This window comes from Mytilus californianus, unplaced genomic scaffold (genome assembly GCF_021869535.1).
Source record: "Mytilus californianus isolate M0D057914Y unplaced genomic scaffold, xbMytCali1.0.p SCAF_11, whole genome shotgun sequence".
Lineage (NCBI taxonomy): Eukaryota > Metazoa > Mollusca > Bivalvia > Mytilida > Mytilidae > Mytilus > Mytilus californianus.
This window is the reverse complement of record NW_026262593.1, coordinates 1,130,094-1,149,141: the sequence shown is the minus strand read 5'-3', so window position 1 is coordinate 1,149,141 and position 19,048 is coordinate 1,130,094. Positions and strand designations below refer to the sequence as shown.

The 19,048-nt window shown below is 31.3% G+C and overlaps 1 protein-coding gene across 7 annotated transcripts in view; it reads right to left on the bottom strand.

Moving 5' to 3' along the window:
* Window positions 1–19,048, bottom strand: part of LOC127719335 (centrosomal protein of 104 kDa-like) — a 65,543-nt gene that overhangs the window by 19,503 nt on the left and 26,992 nt on the right. For 2 of the 7 annotated variants that reach the window (XM_052225398.1, XM_052225397.1), the window contains exons 16-25: window positions 14,472–14,544; window positions 13,573–13,638; window positions 12,503–12,627; window positions 10,403–10,637; window positions 9,022–9,117; window positions 8,784–8,834; window positions 5,100–5,141; window positions 4,348–4,433; window positions 2,265–2,512; window positions 1,017–1,163 (exon numbers count right to left, since the gene is read on the bottom strand). In XM_052225398.1, coding sequence (XP_052081358.1) covers window positions 1,017–1,163; window positions 2,265–2,512; window positions 4,348–4,433; window positions 5,100–5,141; window positions 8,784–8,834; window positions 9,022–9,117; window positions 10,403–10,637; window positions 12,503–12,627; window positions 13,573–13,638; window positions 14,472–14,544 — 1,169 coding nt within the window. The remainder of the gene's footprint in view (window positions 1–1,016; window positions 1,164–2,264; window positions 2,513–4,347; window positions 4,434–5,099; window positions 5,142–8,783; window positions 8,835–9,021; window positions 9,118–10,402; window positions 10,638–12,502; window positions 12,628–13,572; window positions 13,639–14,471; window positions 14,545–19,048) is intronic. The other 5 variants (XM_052225395.1, XM_052225401.1, XM_052225396.1 and 2 more) reach the window with 4 other exon arrangements.

Genomic DNA, 19,048 nt, shown 5'->3' with positions numbered 1-19,048 from the left:
TCAAATTGGAAAGTCCCCAATCAAATGACAAAATCAAAAGCACAAACACATCAAACGAATGGACAACAACTGTCATATTCCTGACTTGGTACAGACATTTTCTTATGTAGAAAATGGTGGATTGAACCTGGTTTTATAGCGCTAAACCTCTCACTTGTATGACAGTCGCATCAAATTCCATTATATTGACAACGATGCGTGAATAAAACAAACAGACATAAAGGGTAAAAGTGTCAAAATAGGGGTACAGCAGTCAACACCGTGTCACAATCTTAATCACAACAAAAACAAACAAATATTTAACAAAGAAGCACAAAGAAGCATATATCACATTTAACAACCTCCTTCATTGCTAACTTAATTTTGTATTTTATTTACGTATGCAAAATTAACCCATAAAGGATCGAGGGATTTTAAGCACTGGGACCGAATTGTAATTTTAACATTAACTCTGGCGTAGAATCGCGTGTTTGACGTAAGAATGAAAACGTCACACAGGTAGAGATATAAAATAATTTTGTCGTTCAAAAGAGGAACAGAGGAAAAATACAAGTTTTTTTAAGGTGAGTAAGTAAGAGTTATACATAATGCATATAAATAAACATGAATACTATCAAATAGTGTGATTTAAAAAAAAATAATTTAGTCAAAAAAGAGGAAAAATTTTACTTTGTTTAGCATAGGAATTAATTTACTAGTTATTCTAAAAAAGACTTAACTAAAGGAGTCTGGCACTTTGTCAATATTTTAAATAAGATTCCTGGTGAAATTATTTCAGAAAAGAGAAAAAGAAGTGATAATAAAACAGATAATTGAAATTTCACTTTTGTATGAAATCTATAAATTATGCATAGCCATAACCATTATTGTAAATGTAATTTATGTGTATCAACCTGTTTGCAGAACTTAACTGTATTAAAGGATGTGTGTTTACCTGTTTGCAGACCTTAACTGTATTAAAGGATTTGTGTTTACCTGTTTGCAGACCTTAACTGTATGAAAGGATGTGTATTTACCTGTTGGTGGATTTTTATTAAGTGAGAGGAGACGACGAGGATTCTGTTTGCAGCCATCTTTGCCCATTAGATGGTTTTTCCAGCCGTCTTCACCAGACGAGACATTCTGATGACATAGTGGACAGTGGTTTGATGAACTTTTGGCAGCTGAAAAAAAATTGACAAAGTTCATATCTGATGTATAATGTGGAATATTAACAGTAGGATGTCAAACTACCTTCAAACTTCAATCAGAAAGTTTGTGACAAATCCTGATTAAGGCTTACCATCTACTTTATCAAAAGTGTTCAAACAACTATCTATAATTGGGAAGATCCTTCTATTCTTTGGTTAATCACAGAAAACTCTCAATGACATTGTAAAAAAAGTCATTCAAGTGATTAATGATGATATTCTCTTATGTTTGTGGCCTGTTATCTATTTCTTGCATGAAGAAATACATCTTGTATCACACTGCACAGAGTGTGATACGAAAACTGCGTTAATTTGATTGGCTTATCCAGCATCATGAGACAATATTTCGATATTTCCATTGGCTTTTGTTAGGTCATTGATAACTTTCAAAGGTTAAGACGATGTACATTTCGTCCATGGCAACAGACATACATGTGATTATTCAATAATATACAAAACACTCACACTTTTCAACTTGAAATCTTCTTTTTGTCAAATTTTATTACATTCTCAAGCGTACAAAAAGTTTTAAAATGTCTGATTTTAAAGTTTGAAGCTGGAAAAGGACATATGACGTCACGGCATGTGCAAAAGACTAGACCAACGAATCACAGAATTTTTAATTTAACACAAAAAGAGAGTTGACCATAAGAGAAATAGGTTAAACAACTCGTGAGAGTTGAATATCGCTTGATGTCAACTCTCTTCATTCAATTTAAATAGTAATAATATACTCCCCAAAGGCTCGTGTATTATTATATTGAAATTAAACATATCGTTATGAAACCTATAAATATAACACAGGAATAAACTGCAGAAATGATTGGAAAACAAATCTAAATAACAAAGCAGAAAACAAGACAAATAGTTGTCATCCATGATAAATTCAAAACAATTATGGAAACTACTATTTTGGTTTTATTTTTCAATTTGTTTTGATGACTGACTTACCATAAAAACTTTATTTCCGATGCATGCAGTTCATATAAGTACATTTAAGAACCTTTACTATATCTGCTTTAACATTCAAATTATGTCATACTTGTCCAGCAAAAGATCACCATGGTAACTTACCGTTACAACTTTTTTCAGACACATGTTGATCATATTCAGACTTTGGAATGGCTTCAGTACATCGGTTACATTTTGAGTAATTATTTTTCGCCTCACACTCATTCAGTAAATGATCTGTGTATGTTGCTATTTCTACCACTTGTTTACAGTTTGTGCAACGTTTTAACATTGGACAATGTTTCCAGTAATGTAAATCAAGTCCTTCTTCTGTAAAACTTTCATTCCTTTCACCACAGAATATACAAATACTGAAAACAATACACCAAAATATTTAAATGAAGGATTGATGGGTTGATTTTAAACATTCATGTCAACAATTTCAACTGAATATACAATAAAATGAAAGACTGTGTCCGAGGACACAAATGCCCCATCTCAAGCATGCATATAATACGTAAATATACTTTTTGAGAACATTTGATGTCACTGCTAGTTTTTAAAAAGTTCTATGGTTCTAGTCTTAGGTATCTTGTGCTATGTTATTTTCAAAGTTGTTTTTTTATTATTTATGTAAAAAGTTTTCTGATAAGTTATGTTGTGTCCAGTAAATTTCTCAGAAAGAAAATATAGCAATTTTCCAAGTTATAAAGGGGCATAACACTAGAAGTGTAAGTGACTCGCTGCCCAAATTCAAACTCTGTCTGCAAGTTTTTGTTTTTAGCATTGTGTATGAGTTTCATAAAATTTGCATGAGGCAAGCTTAAGTTAAGAGTGCAGAGACAAAAAATTCTCAATTTCTAATTTATAACTCTAGAGTTGAGTTTCATAAAATTTGGATGAGGACTTCCTATGCTCATTTTATACTAAAAGATGTTTCATTACAATCTGTGAAGGCATGAAATCTAGATGAATCATCCTCAATCTTAAGCAGAGGTGATTTGAATATATGACTAAAAGGAAAATTACTTATTGGTATAAACCTTAGTTGCAGTATATAAACAAGATGTGTTTTGGTTTTTTATGTTGTTAGGTATATATCTCATTGCTGTATAGCCCACATGCCCTTTAACTGTAAACCAACTTATTTTCACGGATACTTTATTTAGCGTTTAGCCCTTTCTAGCCCATTTCACGGTGATTTAATTTCGCGATTCTCAATTTACTTGATGTAGTTAAGTATGGAAAAATCCAAGTTTTACATATTCGCGACGATTTATATTCGCGAAATTTATCTACTCGCGAAAATCGCAAAAATAAATCACTCACGAAAATTAGTTGGTTTACAGTATTCATAATGATATGACAAATTTTCGCTAAGAACTAATATTTTACAAAAATTCTATTCCATTATAGCTAACTTCATTACTTAAGAACGTTTCAGTAAAGACAATCACCAATTCTGATTTAATAGTTAAAATCTTTATCTAATGTACTTTGGAAAAGGTAATTTTCACGAGTCAAACATTTACTATGTTATACTCATGTGGTTCTGGTTTTTATTTAGTCTTCAAAATCAAAGAAGCATTGGCGATTCCTGAGAAATTTACTTTTTTTTAGTAATAAAAATCATTTCAGTTTTAAACCTTTGCGTTCTTAAATGTTTTAGAAAACCAGTAAGAAACTTCATGAAGTAAATGCTATGAAACAGTCAATACAGGTTCGTTGATGCCATGAGTCTAGTGTGAATATTTTCAACAATTTAATAATAAGACCTGAATTTTTAAGTCATCTCAAATTGACATCCTCCTCCCTTTTGTCAAGGGAAATAAGTTGGACCATTCTTTCTTGACCATACCAGGAAGGGATTAGTTTAACTTTCTTATCCATATTGTAAACAGAAGTGTCATCATCCCCGTCCCTTTTGTCAAGGGAGATAAGTTGGACCATTCTTTCTTGACTCTATCTGGAAGGGGTTACTTTAACTTACTTATCGATATTGTAAACAGAAGTGTCATCATCCCCCTCCCTTTTGTCAAGGGAGATAATTTGGACCATTCTTTCTTGACTCTATCAGGAAGGGATTACTTTAACTTACTTATCCATATTGTAAACAGAAGTGTCATCATCCCCTTCCCTTTTGTCAAGGGAGATAATTTAGACCATTCTTTCTTGACTCTATCAGAAAGGGATTACTTAAACTTACTTATCCATATTGTAAACAGAAGTGTCATCATCATCAGCAGCTGGTTTCTTATTAATTATTTTAGACTTCTTTGGTGGCTCATTTTTCTGTAATGTGATAAGAGGATGTCATTTCAATTCACACATTTGTTTATAGGTAAGAAACAATGATTAAGACTATTATAAGATTGTAGCAGTATATAAACCTCTATAAAAACTGTCCTATGGACTTTCCCATTTTTCAGAAAAAAGAAATTTCATTCTTGTGATATTTTACTAAAATTTTTATAAATGATTACTGGTAGATACAATTGTCACGGAATTTTCTAAGAAAGTTTTTGAACATTATTTATTCGAAGAGTAATGCTTTTAATTTTTCATTCCATTTAAAAATAGTATTGCTATTGAAGTCGTCATGGGGAAAAGTTGGTAGATTCAATCTTTTGAAAATGGAGACTGAAATGGAAAGTAAAAAAATGTATAGCTGAATAACATTCAGACATTATGTGAAATATGTTAAGTTCTTCAAAAATCTTTAAAAGTAAAATTATTTTTGCTCTTTGATATTCAAAGTCCACTCAGTTTTATCAATTATAAATTTTCACCCCTTAAGTGAAATAAATTTATGGGAAATATGCCACATCTCTTGATGAGATTCTATCTTTATCTAGAAGGAGAATATATAGTTTGTATACTTTGACCTTTGACATGGATGTGGAAAAGGTCAAAGATTAGATACCTAAATATTTGAGTGCTATTATGATACCGACTTACCTTTTTATTCTTATCTGCCTTCAGAAGGTTTTCATCTACAGGCTAAAAATAGACACAAAGATTTACAGGCTAAAAATAGACACAAAGACTATTAATGATAATTTGCAAAAGATAAGTATGAAAATCTAACATTGACCTATAACTAATATCAATAAATGCAAAGGGGCATAACAACAGCTAGGAAAACTGTTATTGTCATGACATTTTTTAAGGGTCAAAACTAGGTCAATTGGAACAACAATTTACAAGTTATCTGTAATTAATTATTATACAAAGTTTAAAATAATATAAGCTTAATATTAATAGAAAAAGTCATGAAAAAGTATCTTTTTATCTCATTTTCCCATATGTTCTATTCTTGGTAACTGTGTGGTTCATCTGCAAAAACCCTGGATAAACGTTCGAAACGAAATACTCATAGGAGCAATGAAGCCAAATATTTTCAATTTGTAAAATGGTTTTAAAGGTGAAAATTTATGAATTGTCAATAGATGAAGGGATTTAAGATGCCTTATTAAGTTAAATTACAGTTAATACTAGCCCTTAAGGTCATATGAACAAACAAAAAACTAACCGAGCAAAACAGTACAATCAAGCAAAAAAAAACTAAAAAGATCTGTTTACTAAAGTATTCAAAGTGGAAAATAATTTATCCCTCAAATATTTGCAAACACGTACACAGTTATTTAACTTTATAGCAACAATCATCTTTATAGCAACAATCATTTTTTCATTTCAAAAGAATAAAAATAAGTAACTTATATTGGATAGTATTAAAAAACAATGCAAATTCTCATATTCCTTAAAATATAAAAACAGTACAAATTCTCATATTCCTTAAAATATAAAAACAGTATAAATTCTCATATTTCTTAAAATATAAAAACAGTACAAATTATCATATTCCTTAAAATATAAAAACAATGCAAATTCTCATATTCTTTAAAATATAAAAACAGTACAAATTTCATATTCCTTAAATTATGAAAACAGTAAGTTCTCATATTCCTTAAAATGATTCTGAAAACAGTTGTGTTGTTTCGCAACTAATATTTCATAAGGAGATCTAGACCTGATCTTATGCATTGTTCTCACCAAACTTAAAACAAACACAGGATGATGTTTCAGAATTATTGAAGATTGTAAGTGAATACATATGTATGAACATGAGAATGTTAAATGTATAGTGCAAATGTTTGCCCATGTTTGTTTTGAGAAGATGTTCTTGTTAAAACAATTTTTTAGGAATTGTTCGTCACACAAAAACTATTTCCAAGCTTTACTCCAGATAATCTAAACCATAATTAATTGTTTCTGAGCTGTTCTAAAAAATGAAAATGTTCCAATAAACCTTCCATAAATCTTACCAAGTTCGGGACAAATTGTTGTGGTAGCTTGGAGTGTCAAACTAGAGGCTCTAAGTCTTGTAGATCATTTTTGTAATTTAAAGTTTCTCTCTATCTATTATAGTTTTCAAAATTTTAGGCATAAATGCAAGAATTTGATAAAAATTTTCATTAACGTCATTGATTGACAATTTACGCAATGTGCTTGACTTTTTCGTAGATCTTGTCTTGCTGATATTTTTTGCTATTTAAAGATTTTATGTATCTATAATAGATTTCCAGATAAAAAGTAAAAATGCAAATAAATGGTAAAATTATCATTAAAGTGCAAAAACTTTCCAATGAGGAGTCTACTGACAATTTCCATCATTTGAATTTTATGTCAATCTTGTCTTGTTTATCAGTTTTGCAATCTAAAGTGTATCTGTATTCATCATAGTTTTTCTAGATAATAGGCAAAAATTTTTAAAACAATTGTTAAATTTGTGTTTTACAGGGAATAACTCTTATAAGAAGTTTCCTGAAAGTTTTAATGTAAATGGGTAGTACGTAGATTTTAACATCCTGAATATGTCTGCAACTGTCAAATTTTCTCTATCTTGAGCAGTTCTCAAAATAATAGATTGATTGATGGGTGTTTAACACCACTTTCAACACTATTGTGCTTTTTCATGGCGGTCAGTTTTTATTGGTGGAGGAAGCCGGAGTCCCCGGAGAAAACCACCAACCTTTGGTAGGAAAACTGAGAATCCTAGTCAATTAAGATTAGAGTCGAGTGCACCTGCACGAGCGCAGTTTGAACTCACAACCTCAGTGTTGACTGGCTAGTGATTACAGTAGTTGAACTACTTAGACCACTCTGCCACCAAGGCCCCCAAAATAATAGACAAAACTTTTACATTTTACCAATATGTTCTATTTTTAACAATGTCAGCCATGTTGATTGCAGATTGGATCATCAAACCCAATTTTCAAACATTTTTATCTCATAATGATGGGCAAGTTTGGTTCTACTTCAAATTGACACAGTAATTTCAGAACAGATGATTTTTGTAAAAGTTCACAGATAAAGACAGAAGATGATAATGACAACAATGATGAGAATAGCTCACTTGACCTTTTGGGTCAGGTTTGCTAAAAAACCGTTTGTTGTAATATAACATAATCAACATTCAGAAAGAAGTTCTCAAACTGTGTAAAAGTATCTACATAATCTACTGTGAACAACAATTTATTGACATTTCTGTGTTGATCTATGTGCTTCAAAAAATACCATACAATTCTAACGAGAGAGTGATCTGGTTATCTATCTGCAGTGTTACACACAGTTATAATCCTTAGTCAAATATTAATTGCTAGGTGATTGGTTTTTTTTTTTAAATGAAATATTTAGTACACAGACAAAATCTAGGATCTGATGATAAAACTTTCTAATTTATTTATTTATCATCTATGTGTTATAAAATTTTCCATCATATCATACAACAGGGTGAAATTCAGGAAATACTATGGTCTCAACGTTGATAACTTTATTTCATATAAAAATAAGGAGATGAGGTATGATTGCCAATGAGACAACCATCCACCAAAGATCAAATAAAGTGGATGTTTTACTTTAAAATTTTTATTAAGTTTTAACTGAAATCTGTAAGTTTTCTCTTCCTTACTAAAGAGACTTAAACACTATTTCCCAAAATAAAAATAAGGAGATGTGGTATGATTGCAAATGAGACAACTATCCACAAAGTTGAAATGAAGTGGATATAAGCAATTGAAGTGGATGTAAGCCAAGGTAAAAATGAAGTGGATGTAAACATAAGTTTACATCTTCTTTACAAATGTTTCATACACATAAATCTTACAAGTTTATAAAGTAGTTATATTTTGTGTATGCCTCAATTATTTGTTTTTCAGGTTTTCTGTCTTTGGACTGCTGTGTCATTGAAAATTTCCCACATTTTCTTTAATTCATATCGAAATAAATTTGGTAAACTTTATATTATATTACATTATTATTACATTACTGGTGTGAGGATTCTAACTTTTAATCATTAAATACCAATCTACAGTGGAAGTACTTTCTTCATGGATATCACTTTTTTGTAAAAAATAATGTTGGTTCGTAGGATTTTATAATTTATACAATCAGATTGAATAGATAATAATTACTTTCTTGGATATTTAATTTCATGGTTGGTGGGAGAAAAAGAAAAAGAAAATTTCGACCCCACAAACAATACTTTCACAGTATATTATCATCACAAAGCAAGCTTCCTATTGTGTTAAGACAAAAACCACACTACAGAAAGCTGTCTACTGGTAGCTGTCTAACTCTAACCTTCTTAGCAACTGGTTTATTGCTTGGCTTTGATTGGTTAGTTTTAGCATCCTGGAAGCCGCATTAAATAATAATTAAAAATGATTTACATTTCATGATTCAAACTTTTTTTCAATCAATTACTTTCCTTAAATCAATAATTCAGAAACATGAATCAGTAACACCATAAAAATCTCCTTCTCCTTCACATCATTAAATTATCAAATTAATTGCTTCTTAAGTTTAAAAATAATGTTACCTGTTTTCCAGATGCCATGTCTTTCAGCGACTGTAACTGTTTCTGTAGAGCCTCTATCTCAGCTTGTTTCTTTGTTTCTTCGTCTGATCTTTGTTTCTATACAATAAAATACATCATTTAAGTATGTAAACATGTTGAACTTGTAATGACATATTCAAATGTTTGAGGTCATGACCACAGATATGACCCTCTTGTTATTGCCCCCATCATGTCCTCGATTAAGACATCATCTATGATGACTTATCAATCAATTTTTACTAACCATATGAACACGGCAGGTTACTCATACTCTTCAGGAACACCAAAGTCCACCCTTGTTTTTAATGGAGGTTTGTTTTCTGTGTAGTGTTTAAATGACTTGTATTTTAATCATTTTTCAACCTCCTTTGTGCTACATGTAGCATGCATGCCTCGAGTGCAGGAGGTCATAGGTTAAATATCTTTTTCTCCAATGAATTGTTTAACATTCTGCCATGCTGATGCCTGTAACATCTCATTAAATTGTATGTTTTGCTCTTTGTTGAAGGCCTATAGGCAGTGACCTATAAATGTCCCTGACCTTTGGTTACTGATCAATAGTCGTCTCATTGACAACCACACTACATCTCATTATTTTTGTATTGTTTCTGAAAGATGGCATTTATTTATCAAATGTTCACTGGTTTTTCACTGGAAGATAACATATACCTATAGAGATAATGCTGTTGGATTGCTGTCTAATTTACGTCTACCCAATGTCTCCTTTTATTCTTTTAAAGATGAGAATGTTACAAACTCTGATGCCGTACTTTGACCTATAATGGTTTACATTTTACACATTGTGACTTGGATAGAGAGTTGTCTTATTGGCACTCATACCACATCTTATATTTATTTGCTGCATATAAAATGTTTCACTGAGTCACTTACATTTCCTTTAATACACCTCATGGCTATTTATTCAAATCCGGATAAGTTCTAAAATTACACAACCTTTTCATCCAGTTGAAGCTATCTGGGCCCTGTTTAAACAATGTATTATGCATAAAACTTTTCTAGGAGAAATGTTTAAACCATCGTAAACACTTCAAACAATGCATTTTTATTACTTTAATTTGTGATTAAAAAAAGGGAATCATGGTTTCAAAATGTTTGCTTTCTAAACTTTTTCCTCCCTTAGCTTGTTACTGATGATCTTTGTTTTTGCAACACTTGACCAAAACAGGAAGTTTTTAAGTGACTGTTTTTTCTAGACTAAATAGCAATAAGGTGTATTCATACAAAATGAAACTATGGTAATAAACCCTGACATCAGCTTTTCTGGGTTTGGATAGTGTTGCGAGGTTGTTGTCTCACTGACATATACTTTATATCTCCTTTAATCAGAAAGAATATAACAAACCCTGACGTCAGCTTTGCTGGGTTTCCCATCAACCTTATCAAAGTACTCAAACAGCTGTCTATACAGAGTTATCTTCCTTGTTTTATCATCGTCTGCAGGTAGATAATCCTTCACAGCCTGTCGTTCCTCTTTATACAGGGCTTTAATGATTCGTTCTGACACATCCCTAACTTCTCCTGCATGATGACCTAACGCTGCCACACAGAACTGCATCATGTTGTCAATGTTTAAACCACTGCAAAAAATTTAAGAATATGAAGAAAAAAAACATTTTCTTCAAAACAAGAGTAAAAAAAACACTTTTCCATTTTTATTTACTTTTAATTTGTTTTCTTATTTTCTCTCTCTTGGACTGTGCTGCTTGGATTATTTTTCATACACTCAGCATTTTGTATAATTTTTCTAATATTTCACAGAATACTTTGAGGCCACTCCTGTCTGCTATAAGTGAAGTAGGTCTCCATTCACTTCTGCAACAAGATAAACAAAATGTGCCCTTTCCTTAATTCTCAAATATGAAATATTTTATGAGGGAATTTTCAAATGGTACTGGCATGATTTAAACATAGTACTTTGCCTGTCATACACAATAACATGTAGTTATTCACAATTTTGTAACATTTCAGATCTAATAATAATTCTTTTCTCTAAATAGACTACAATTAGACAATCTAGGGATCACAGATACCCCCACCAGCAGCATAGTCTTGACAGAAAATGTCCACTCTGTCAATATCTTAGTAGTATTTTATGTGTTTCAATCCAAAAAGATTTTGTCAAGTGAAATGTTGATGTCATCAAGAAACAAAAACAAAATATCAAAATTTAAAGAAGTTTTAGGGGCATAACTCTTGATCTGGAAAGGTCAAAGTTGACAACATCAAACTACCCTTGTAGTTTATGGTCTATGGTGTTATGGAAAAATATTTTGTCAACTGGTATCTTGAAACCAACAAAATCCATAGTTTTAGAGATATTGAGGGACATAACTCTTGAATGTTAAAAGTTAAAATCATCAAATCGATATTTACCTGTATTTTATGAATGATGACATTGTGTTAAGGGCATACGATACAGTTACAAGGGAGGTAATGACGTTGCTAAAGTAAAATGTTATTTTTTGCAACGTCAAACTGTGACATATCGGGAAAAGATACATTTTTAGACTGATTTTTATCATTCAGACTGCTTTAACTTGAAAATGAGTTCATGGACCCCTCTTTTTTAAAACGACATTAGGTTTGATTACGTATGAAGATTATTTGTACCAATTTTTATGAAAAAGTCACTGATGCAATTTTTTTAAATTAGATAAATATACAGCCAAAAATGCCATTTTTATTCTAAATTCCTGAAACTTTGATAAAAATCAATTATTTCTAAAGAATTTTTATACAAATTTAGAGCATACTTTAGAGAAGATTTTCCAAATTGTGTTTATCTTTTGAAACAAAAAAGGTGTGTCTATCCAAAGGATAGAAATGTCCAAAATAACGAAATTTTACGTAAATGTCTAAAATTTCGACCCCATTTATCTCGTAAAGTAGCTCATGAAGGTATATTTTTTATTACATATTTGAACTGACTAGGTGAAAAATAGCTTTTATGCAAATTTTCTTAAATGATAAAAGTCAAAACCATCAAAATCATACTTGAACTGTATGTGACGGTCGATGACAAAATCATACTTGAACTGTATGTTATGGTCGATGACAAAATCATACTTGAACTGTATGTGATGGTCGATGACAAAATCATACTTGAACTGTATGTTATGGTCGATGACAAAATCATACTTGAATTGTATGTGATGGTCGATGACAAAATCATACTTGAACTGTATTTTATGGTTGATGACAAAATCATACTTGAACTGTATGTGATGGTCGATGACAAAAGATTTGGTCAAGCTGCTCTTCAATTGTCATCTGGAAACCAACTGTGAAGGATGGACAAAAGGACATGTGCATCACTGTATGCGCCCGTTCTTTGAGGGGAGGGGGGGATAAAAAAAAAGTTTAATCCAAAAGTCAAATACCCATGGTATGTAGTATAACTGACTACAATTCACATCAACTCTGTCCAAGTGTGTTTACATACCTATTTGTTTTGATCCCTAAGTCTTTGTATAACATTTCTACAATTTCACATCGACTTTGTCCAAGTCTTGGTGCAACAGTATTCTTCATAGGTTTCACAGCCTCATGGGGAACACAGTTTGTTGGCTACAAAAATTTAATATAGCAAACTTATAATTTTTTTTTTTAATTTGGACAAAAATTGTTAACAACAAAAAATAGGTCTACTGTGTTGTAGCATTACTTCATGTATTTAAAAGCCAAAAACAAATACTAAAATACCTGGCAGTGAATATCTCAATCCACTTTTTTATCATTTTTTTTCTTTTCTCCATAGAACTGTAGAAACTACTGAACCTTCCAGAGCAGCTGAATTCAACCTTACCTTTTTCAGTAGGGCTACTCAATATAAGTTCTTTGTGTATTGCTTTGTGGACTGTTATTTGTCTTTTCATCTGCCTTCTTTTGATTACTGTGTTCTCCTTTAATTATTTATTATTTCATAGAAGCTGTTTGCCCAGGAGTCAAGAAGAGTCAACACAAACACAAGGAATAGTTTTTTTAACTCCACTGACCCTAAATCAAGTACTCATATGGCCACAATATGGAGGTTATAAGACATGTTTTATATAGTGGACAAATGTAAATAAGTCAAACCAGCCAAAATAGTCACCTAAAATCCGTGGTCATCTTCATCTATTGTAAATTCTAACTCCATTTAGCAGTCACATCTCTCATGCAATAAGCAGTACCATATTTTTCTATGAAATCACTTCTGTCGCCAAATAATGATAATATTCTACAGCTTAGGAAAGTGATGTGATAAGCCATGTCCTGTGATATGGTTTTTATTATATGTATATATAATAGGCGTGCATGTGAGGTATAAAATATATATTATCAAATTTAAACAGACTCAATACTCAATTGTATATTTAATACATGCTACAGTCATTACATGTGTCATGGACACATGATTATCTGACATGACATGCCATTTCATGAACCCATGTGTCTGCTGATTACTAAAACTCCTAAGCAATGTTATATGATCCTATCTAATTATATAACAAACAATTTCTTAAAACTAACCTTCACTTCAGGATATCTTGCCATTTCTAAAACAAAATTCTTGGCATCATCTCTATTTCTCACAGCCTGAAATACGGAAAGATCATGAATGTTATCCAACAGAATTCATATTAAAAAAAGAGGCAACATAGTCAAAATAGGATTCCAGAGCTAGTTCCTAAATTTCAATTCTCTTGAAACTTTTGCTGAATGCTAGAATGGACTTTAATCTATGTTAATTCACTTAAAAATTTCCAGTGTGTTTAGCAGTTTTTCCTTTTTTTATATTAGAAGTTTCAATTGATTTAAATTTGACAAGAGTTAGACACAATATTTTCCTTGAGAATTGCCACTTCAATGTCAAAGATGTAGCATGACCTGATAAGTTTATTATTTTGTTGTATTTTCTATACCGATTTTTGAGTTAATTGATCTCCTTTTTTTATTAATGACTTAAAGCATTAATCAACAATCATCCTGTTGTTTCTTGTAATTTTTCTTTTGCCAGACAGAAAATTTTACATCAAAAGATATCTGAAAGTCAACAAACAGTCTTCAATAGATAGGTGTTTAAAATTTTAAGTATCAAATGGCCCCAGTTCCAGAAAAAGTTGTGCATAATTTAAAAGACTATCAAAGATCTTCCTACACCAATAATACAAAATTCCTTAACATTTGATGTAACACAACCACTGACCAGGCTCCTGACTCGAGACTGGCAACAAAAAAAACGTAGGATGGGATTTTGGAGCACTCAACCATTCCCCTATTAAAATTGATCAATAGAATAACAAAAGATACATAGAAGATACAAAAAGTACAGTAAAATAAGTTAACTCCATTATACATTCTGATTCCAATTATGAGTGAGGGGAGATAACTACTGTTTAGCCTATAACTATGGAGAGATAATTACTTACTGTATCACCAGATTTATGTAGTAAGTTTTGCATAGATCTCTCCACAGCCCAAACAGTATCTTGTTTCGGTATTCTGTAAAAAAAACCATAAAATTCATGACCGAACCTTCAGTTGATGTTCAAGGTTATATTAGTAACCTTGAAACAGACTTTTAATGCTAGTATTCTCTAGATTTGTCTTTTTTCAATGTCTTACAAGAATTCCACTGAAATAGTTCATACAATTAACATTTTTTTTCCGGTTTAGATGATTGTTTTGGTTAGAATACCTTCCCTATTGCAAGACTAGAACCAGACATTAACCTATGTCTTTTAAAGTTTTTTCCCATGTTTAACTTGTTTACAAGTAAATAATTTTGACAACGAAAAAAAAGTGTTCTCATTGGTTATCTTGATTGGCTTGAATGCCTTTCATATTATCAATTTCAAAAGAGATTAAACTAAAGGCTCTAAAGAGCCTGTGTCACACACCTTGGTTTATTTGCATATTCAACAAAGGACACTCTTTAACATTGTAGACGAGAATAGAATTCATGATAAAAATCTGTTTTGTTGATCTTGTATTGCTGATCATTACGTCTGTTAAATTTCTCACTTTCTTCTTTAGTTTTTGCTCAAAACACAAAACAGGATAAAAAAAAATCCCATTTAAGGGCAATCACTCTTATAAAGAGCGACAGCCTACTAACTATATTGGCAAAATTTGACTTGTTAGTAGATCTTGCCTTGCTGATCATTTTTGTTATTTAAAGTGTCTATTTGTCTATTATAATTTTTATCATTTAAGGCTAAACACAAAAAAAATGGTAAAAATGGTCATTAAAGGGCAATAACTCCAATAAGGAGTCGTCAGAAGATTTCCTCCATATTGTCTTAATTATAGATCTTATCTTGCTGATTATTTTTGCTTATTTAGGTTTCTATCTATTTATCATAATTTTAAAGTTATAAGGTAAAAACACAAAAAAAAAGGAAAAAATCGACGATTTTGATCATGATATACATATTTGTAGAACTTGTCTTGCTGATCATTTTTTCAATTTAATGTTTCTCTCTATCAATTATAGTTTTCAAGATAATAGGCAAAAATGAAAAAAATTTAAAGAGCTAGGGCAATAACTCCTATTAGAATTTGTCTGACAGTTTTGACGTACATAGACTATTGGTAGAGCTCAACATTCTCAACATTTCTGCCCTTGTCAAGATTTTCTCTATTTATAACCGTTTTCGAAATAATAGACAAAACATGCATTTTACCCTATGTTCTATCTCAGCCATGTTGGCAATCTTGGTTGGCAGGCGGGGTCATTGGACACATTTTTAAACTAGATACCCTAATGATGATTGAGGCCAATTTAGGCCCAGTAGTTTCAGAGGAGAAGATTTTTGTAAAAGTTAACAGATGACGATGACGACGGACGACAGAACGACAAGTGATGAGAAAAGCTCACTTGGCCCTGTTGGCCAGGTGAGCTTAAAAAGGAGTGAAAAAGCCCGACTGGTTTAATAACCTTAAAAGCCAGCCTTGAAATATTGTTTATATGTTATATCACAGACAGACTGGAACCTTTCTACATTCATGGAAATCCAAAAATTAAATGAAACCTAACTACAGCAGCTGGAATGACTAAAACTAACTAAGAGAGACAGACTAAGTTTGACGAGACATACATTAGACTTAAAGGTATCTGGAAGGACAGATATCAAACAGATGCATGAAAGTGTTTTATTACATAAAAAGGTTAATCACTGACTTGTGTTTGGCTGCATACAAGTATAAAGTTTCAATTTTAACAACCAACTTACTTGTGTTTGGCTGCATACAAGTATACAGTTTCAATTTTAACAACCAACTTACTTGTGTTTGGCTGCATACAAGTATACAGTTTCAATTTTAACAACCGACTTACTTGTGTTTAGCTGCATACAAGTATACAGTTTCAATTTTAACAACCAACTTACTTGTGTTTAGCTGCATACAAGTATACAGTTTCAATTTTAACAACCAACTTACTTGTGTTTGGTTGCATGTAAGTATAAAGTTTCAATTTTAACAACCAACTTACTTGTGTTTGGCTGCATACAAGTATACAGTTTCAATTTTAACAACCAACTTACTTGTGTTTGGTTGCATGTAAGTATAAAGTTTCAATTTTAACAACCAACTTACTTGTGTTTGGTTGCATGTAAGTATACAGTTTCAATTTTAACAACCAACTTACTTGTGTTTGGTTGCATGTAAGTATAAAGTTTCAATTCTAACAACCAACTTACTTGTGTTTGGCTGCATACAAGTATACAGTTTCAATTTTAACAACCAACTTACTTGTGTTTGGTTGCATGTAAGTATAAAGTTTCAATTTTAACAACCAACTTACTTGTGTTTGGTTGCATGTAAGTATAAAGTTTCAATTCTAACAACCAACTTACTTGTGTTTGGCTGCATACAAGTATACAGTTTCAATTTTAACAACCAACTTACTTGTGTTTGGTTGCATGTAAGTATAAAGTTTCAATTCTAACAACCAACTTACTTGTGTTTGGCTGCATACAAGTATACAGTTTCAATTTTAACAACCAACTTACTTGTGTTTGGTTGCATGTAAGTATAAAGTTTCAATTTTAACAACCAACTTACTTGTGTTTGGTTGCATGTAAGTATAAAGTTTCAATTCTAACAACCAACTTACTTGTGTTTGGCTGCATACAAGTATACAGTTTCAATTTTAACAACCAACTTACTTGTGTTTGGCTGCATACAAGTATACAGTTTCAATTTTAACAACCAACTTACTTGTGTTTGGTTGCATGTAAGTATAAAGTTTCAATTCTAACAACCAACTTACTTGTGTTTGGCTGCATACAAGTATACAGTTTCAATTTTAACAACCAACTTACTTGTGTTTGGTTGCATGTAAGTATAAAGTTTCAATTTTAACAACCAACTTACTTGTGTTTGGTTGCATGTAAGTATAAAGTTTCAATTCTAACAACCAACTTACTTGTGTTTGGCTGCATACAAGTATACAGTTTCAATTTTAACAACAAACTTACTTGTGTTTGGCTGCATACAAGTATACAGTTTCAATTTTAACAACCAACTTACTTGTGTTTGGTTGCATGTAAGTATAAAGTTTCAATTTTAACAACCAACTTACTTGTGTTTGGCTGCATACAAGTATACAGTTTCAATTTTAACAACCAACTTACTTGTGTTTGGTTGCATGTAAGTATAAAGTTTCAATTTTAACAACCAACTTACTTGTGTTTGGTTGCATGTAAGTATACAGTTTCAATTTTAACAACCAACTTACTTGTGTTTGGTTGCATGTAAGTATAAAGTTTCAATTCTAACAACCAACTTACTTGTGTTTGGCTGCATACAAGTATACAGTTTCAATTTTAACAACCAACTTACTTGTGTTTGGTTGCATGTAAGTATACAGTTTCAATTTTAACAACCAACTTACTTGTGTTTGGTTGCATGTAAGTATAAAGTTTCAATTCTAACAACCAACTTACTTGTGTTTGGCTGCATACAAGTATACAGTTTCTATTTTAACAACCAACTTACTTGTGTTTGGTTGCATGTAAGTATAAAGTTTCAATTTTAACAACCAACTTACTTGTGTTTGGTTGCATGTAAGTATAAAGTTTCAATTCTAACAACCAACTTACTTGTGTTTGGCTGCATACAAGTATACAGTTTCAATTTTAACAACCAACTTACTTGTGTTTGGCTGCATGCAAGTATACAGTTTCAATTTTAACAACCAACTTACTTGTGTTTGGCTGCATGCAAGTATACAGTTTCAATTTTAACAACCAACTTACTTGTGTTTGGTTGCATGTAAGTATAAAGTTTCAATTCTAACAACCAACTTACTTGTGTTTGGCTGCATACAAGTATACAGTTTCAATTTTAACAACCAACTTACTTGTGTTTGGTTGCATGTAAGTATAAAGTTTCAATTTTAACAACCAACTTACTTGTGTTTGGTTGCATGTAAGTATAAAGTTTCAATTCTAACAACCAACTTACTTGTGTTTGGCTGCATACAAGTATACAGTTTCAATTTTAACAACCAACTTACTTGTGTTTGGTTGCATGTAAGTATAAAGTTTCAATTTTAACAACCAACTTAATTCTAACAACCAACTTACTTGTGTTTGGCTGCATACAAGTATACAGTTTCAATTTTAACAACCAACTTACTTGTGTTTGGCTGCATGCAAGTATACATTTTCAATTTTAACAACCAACTTACTTGTGTTTGGCTGCATGTAAGTATACAGTTTCAATTTTAACAACCAACTTACTTGTGTTTGGTTGCATGTAAGTATACAGTTTCAATTTTAACAACCAACTTACTTGTGTTTGGTTGCATGTAAGTATAAAGTTTCAATTTTAACAACCAACTTACTTGTGTTTGGCTGCATGCAAGTATAAAGTTTCAATTTTAACAACCAACTTACTTGTGTTTGGCTGCATGCAAGTATAAAGTTTCAATTTTAACAACCAACTTACTTGTGTTTGGCTGCATACAAGTATAAAGTTTCAATTTTAACAACCAACT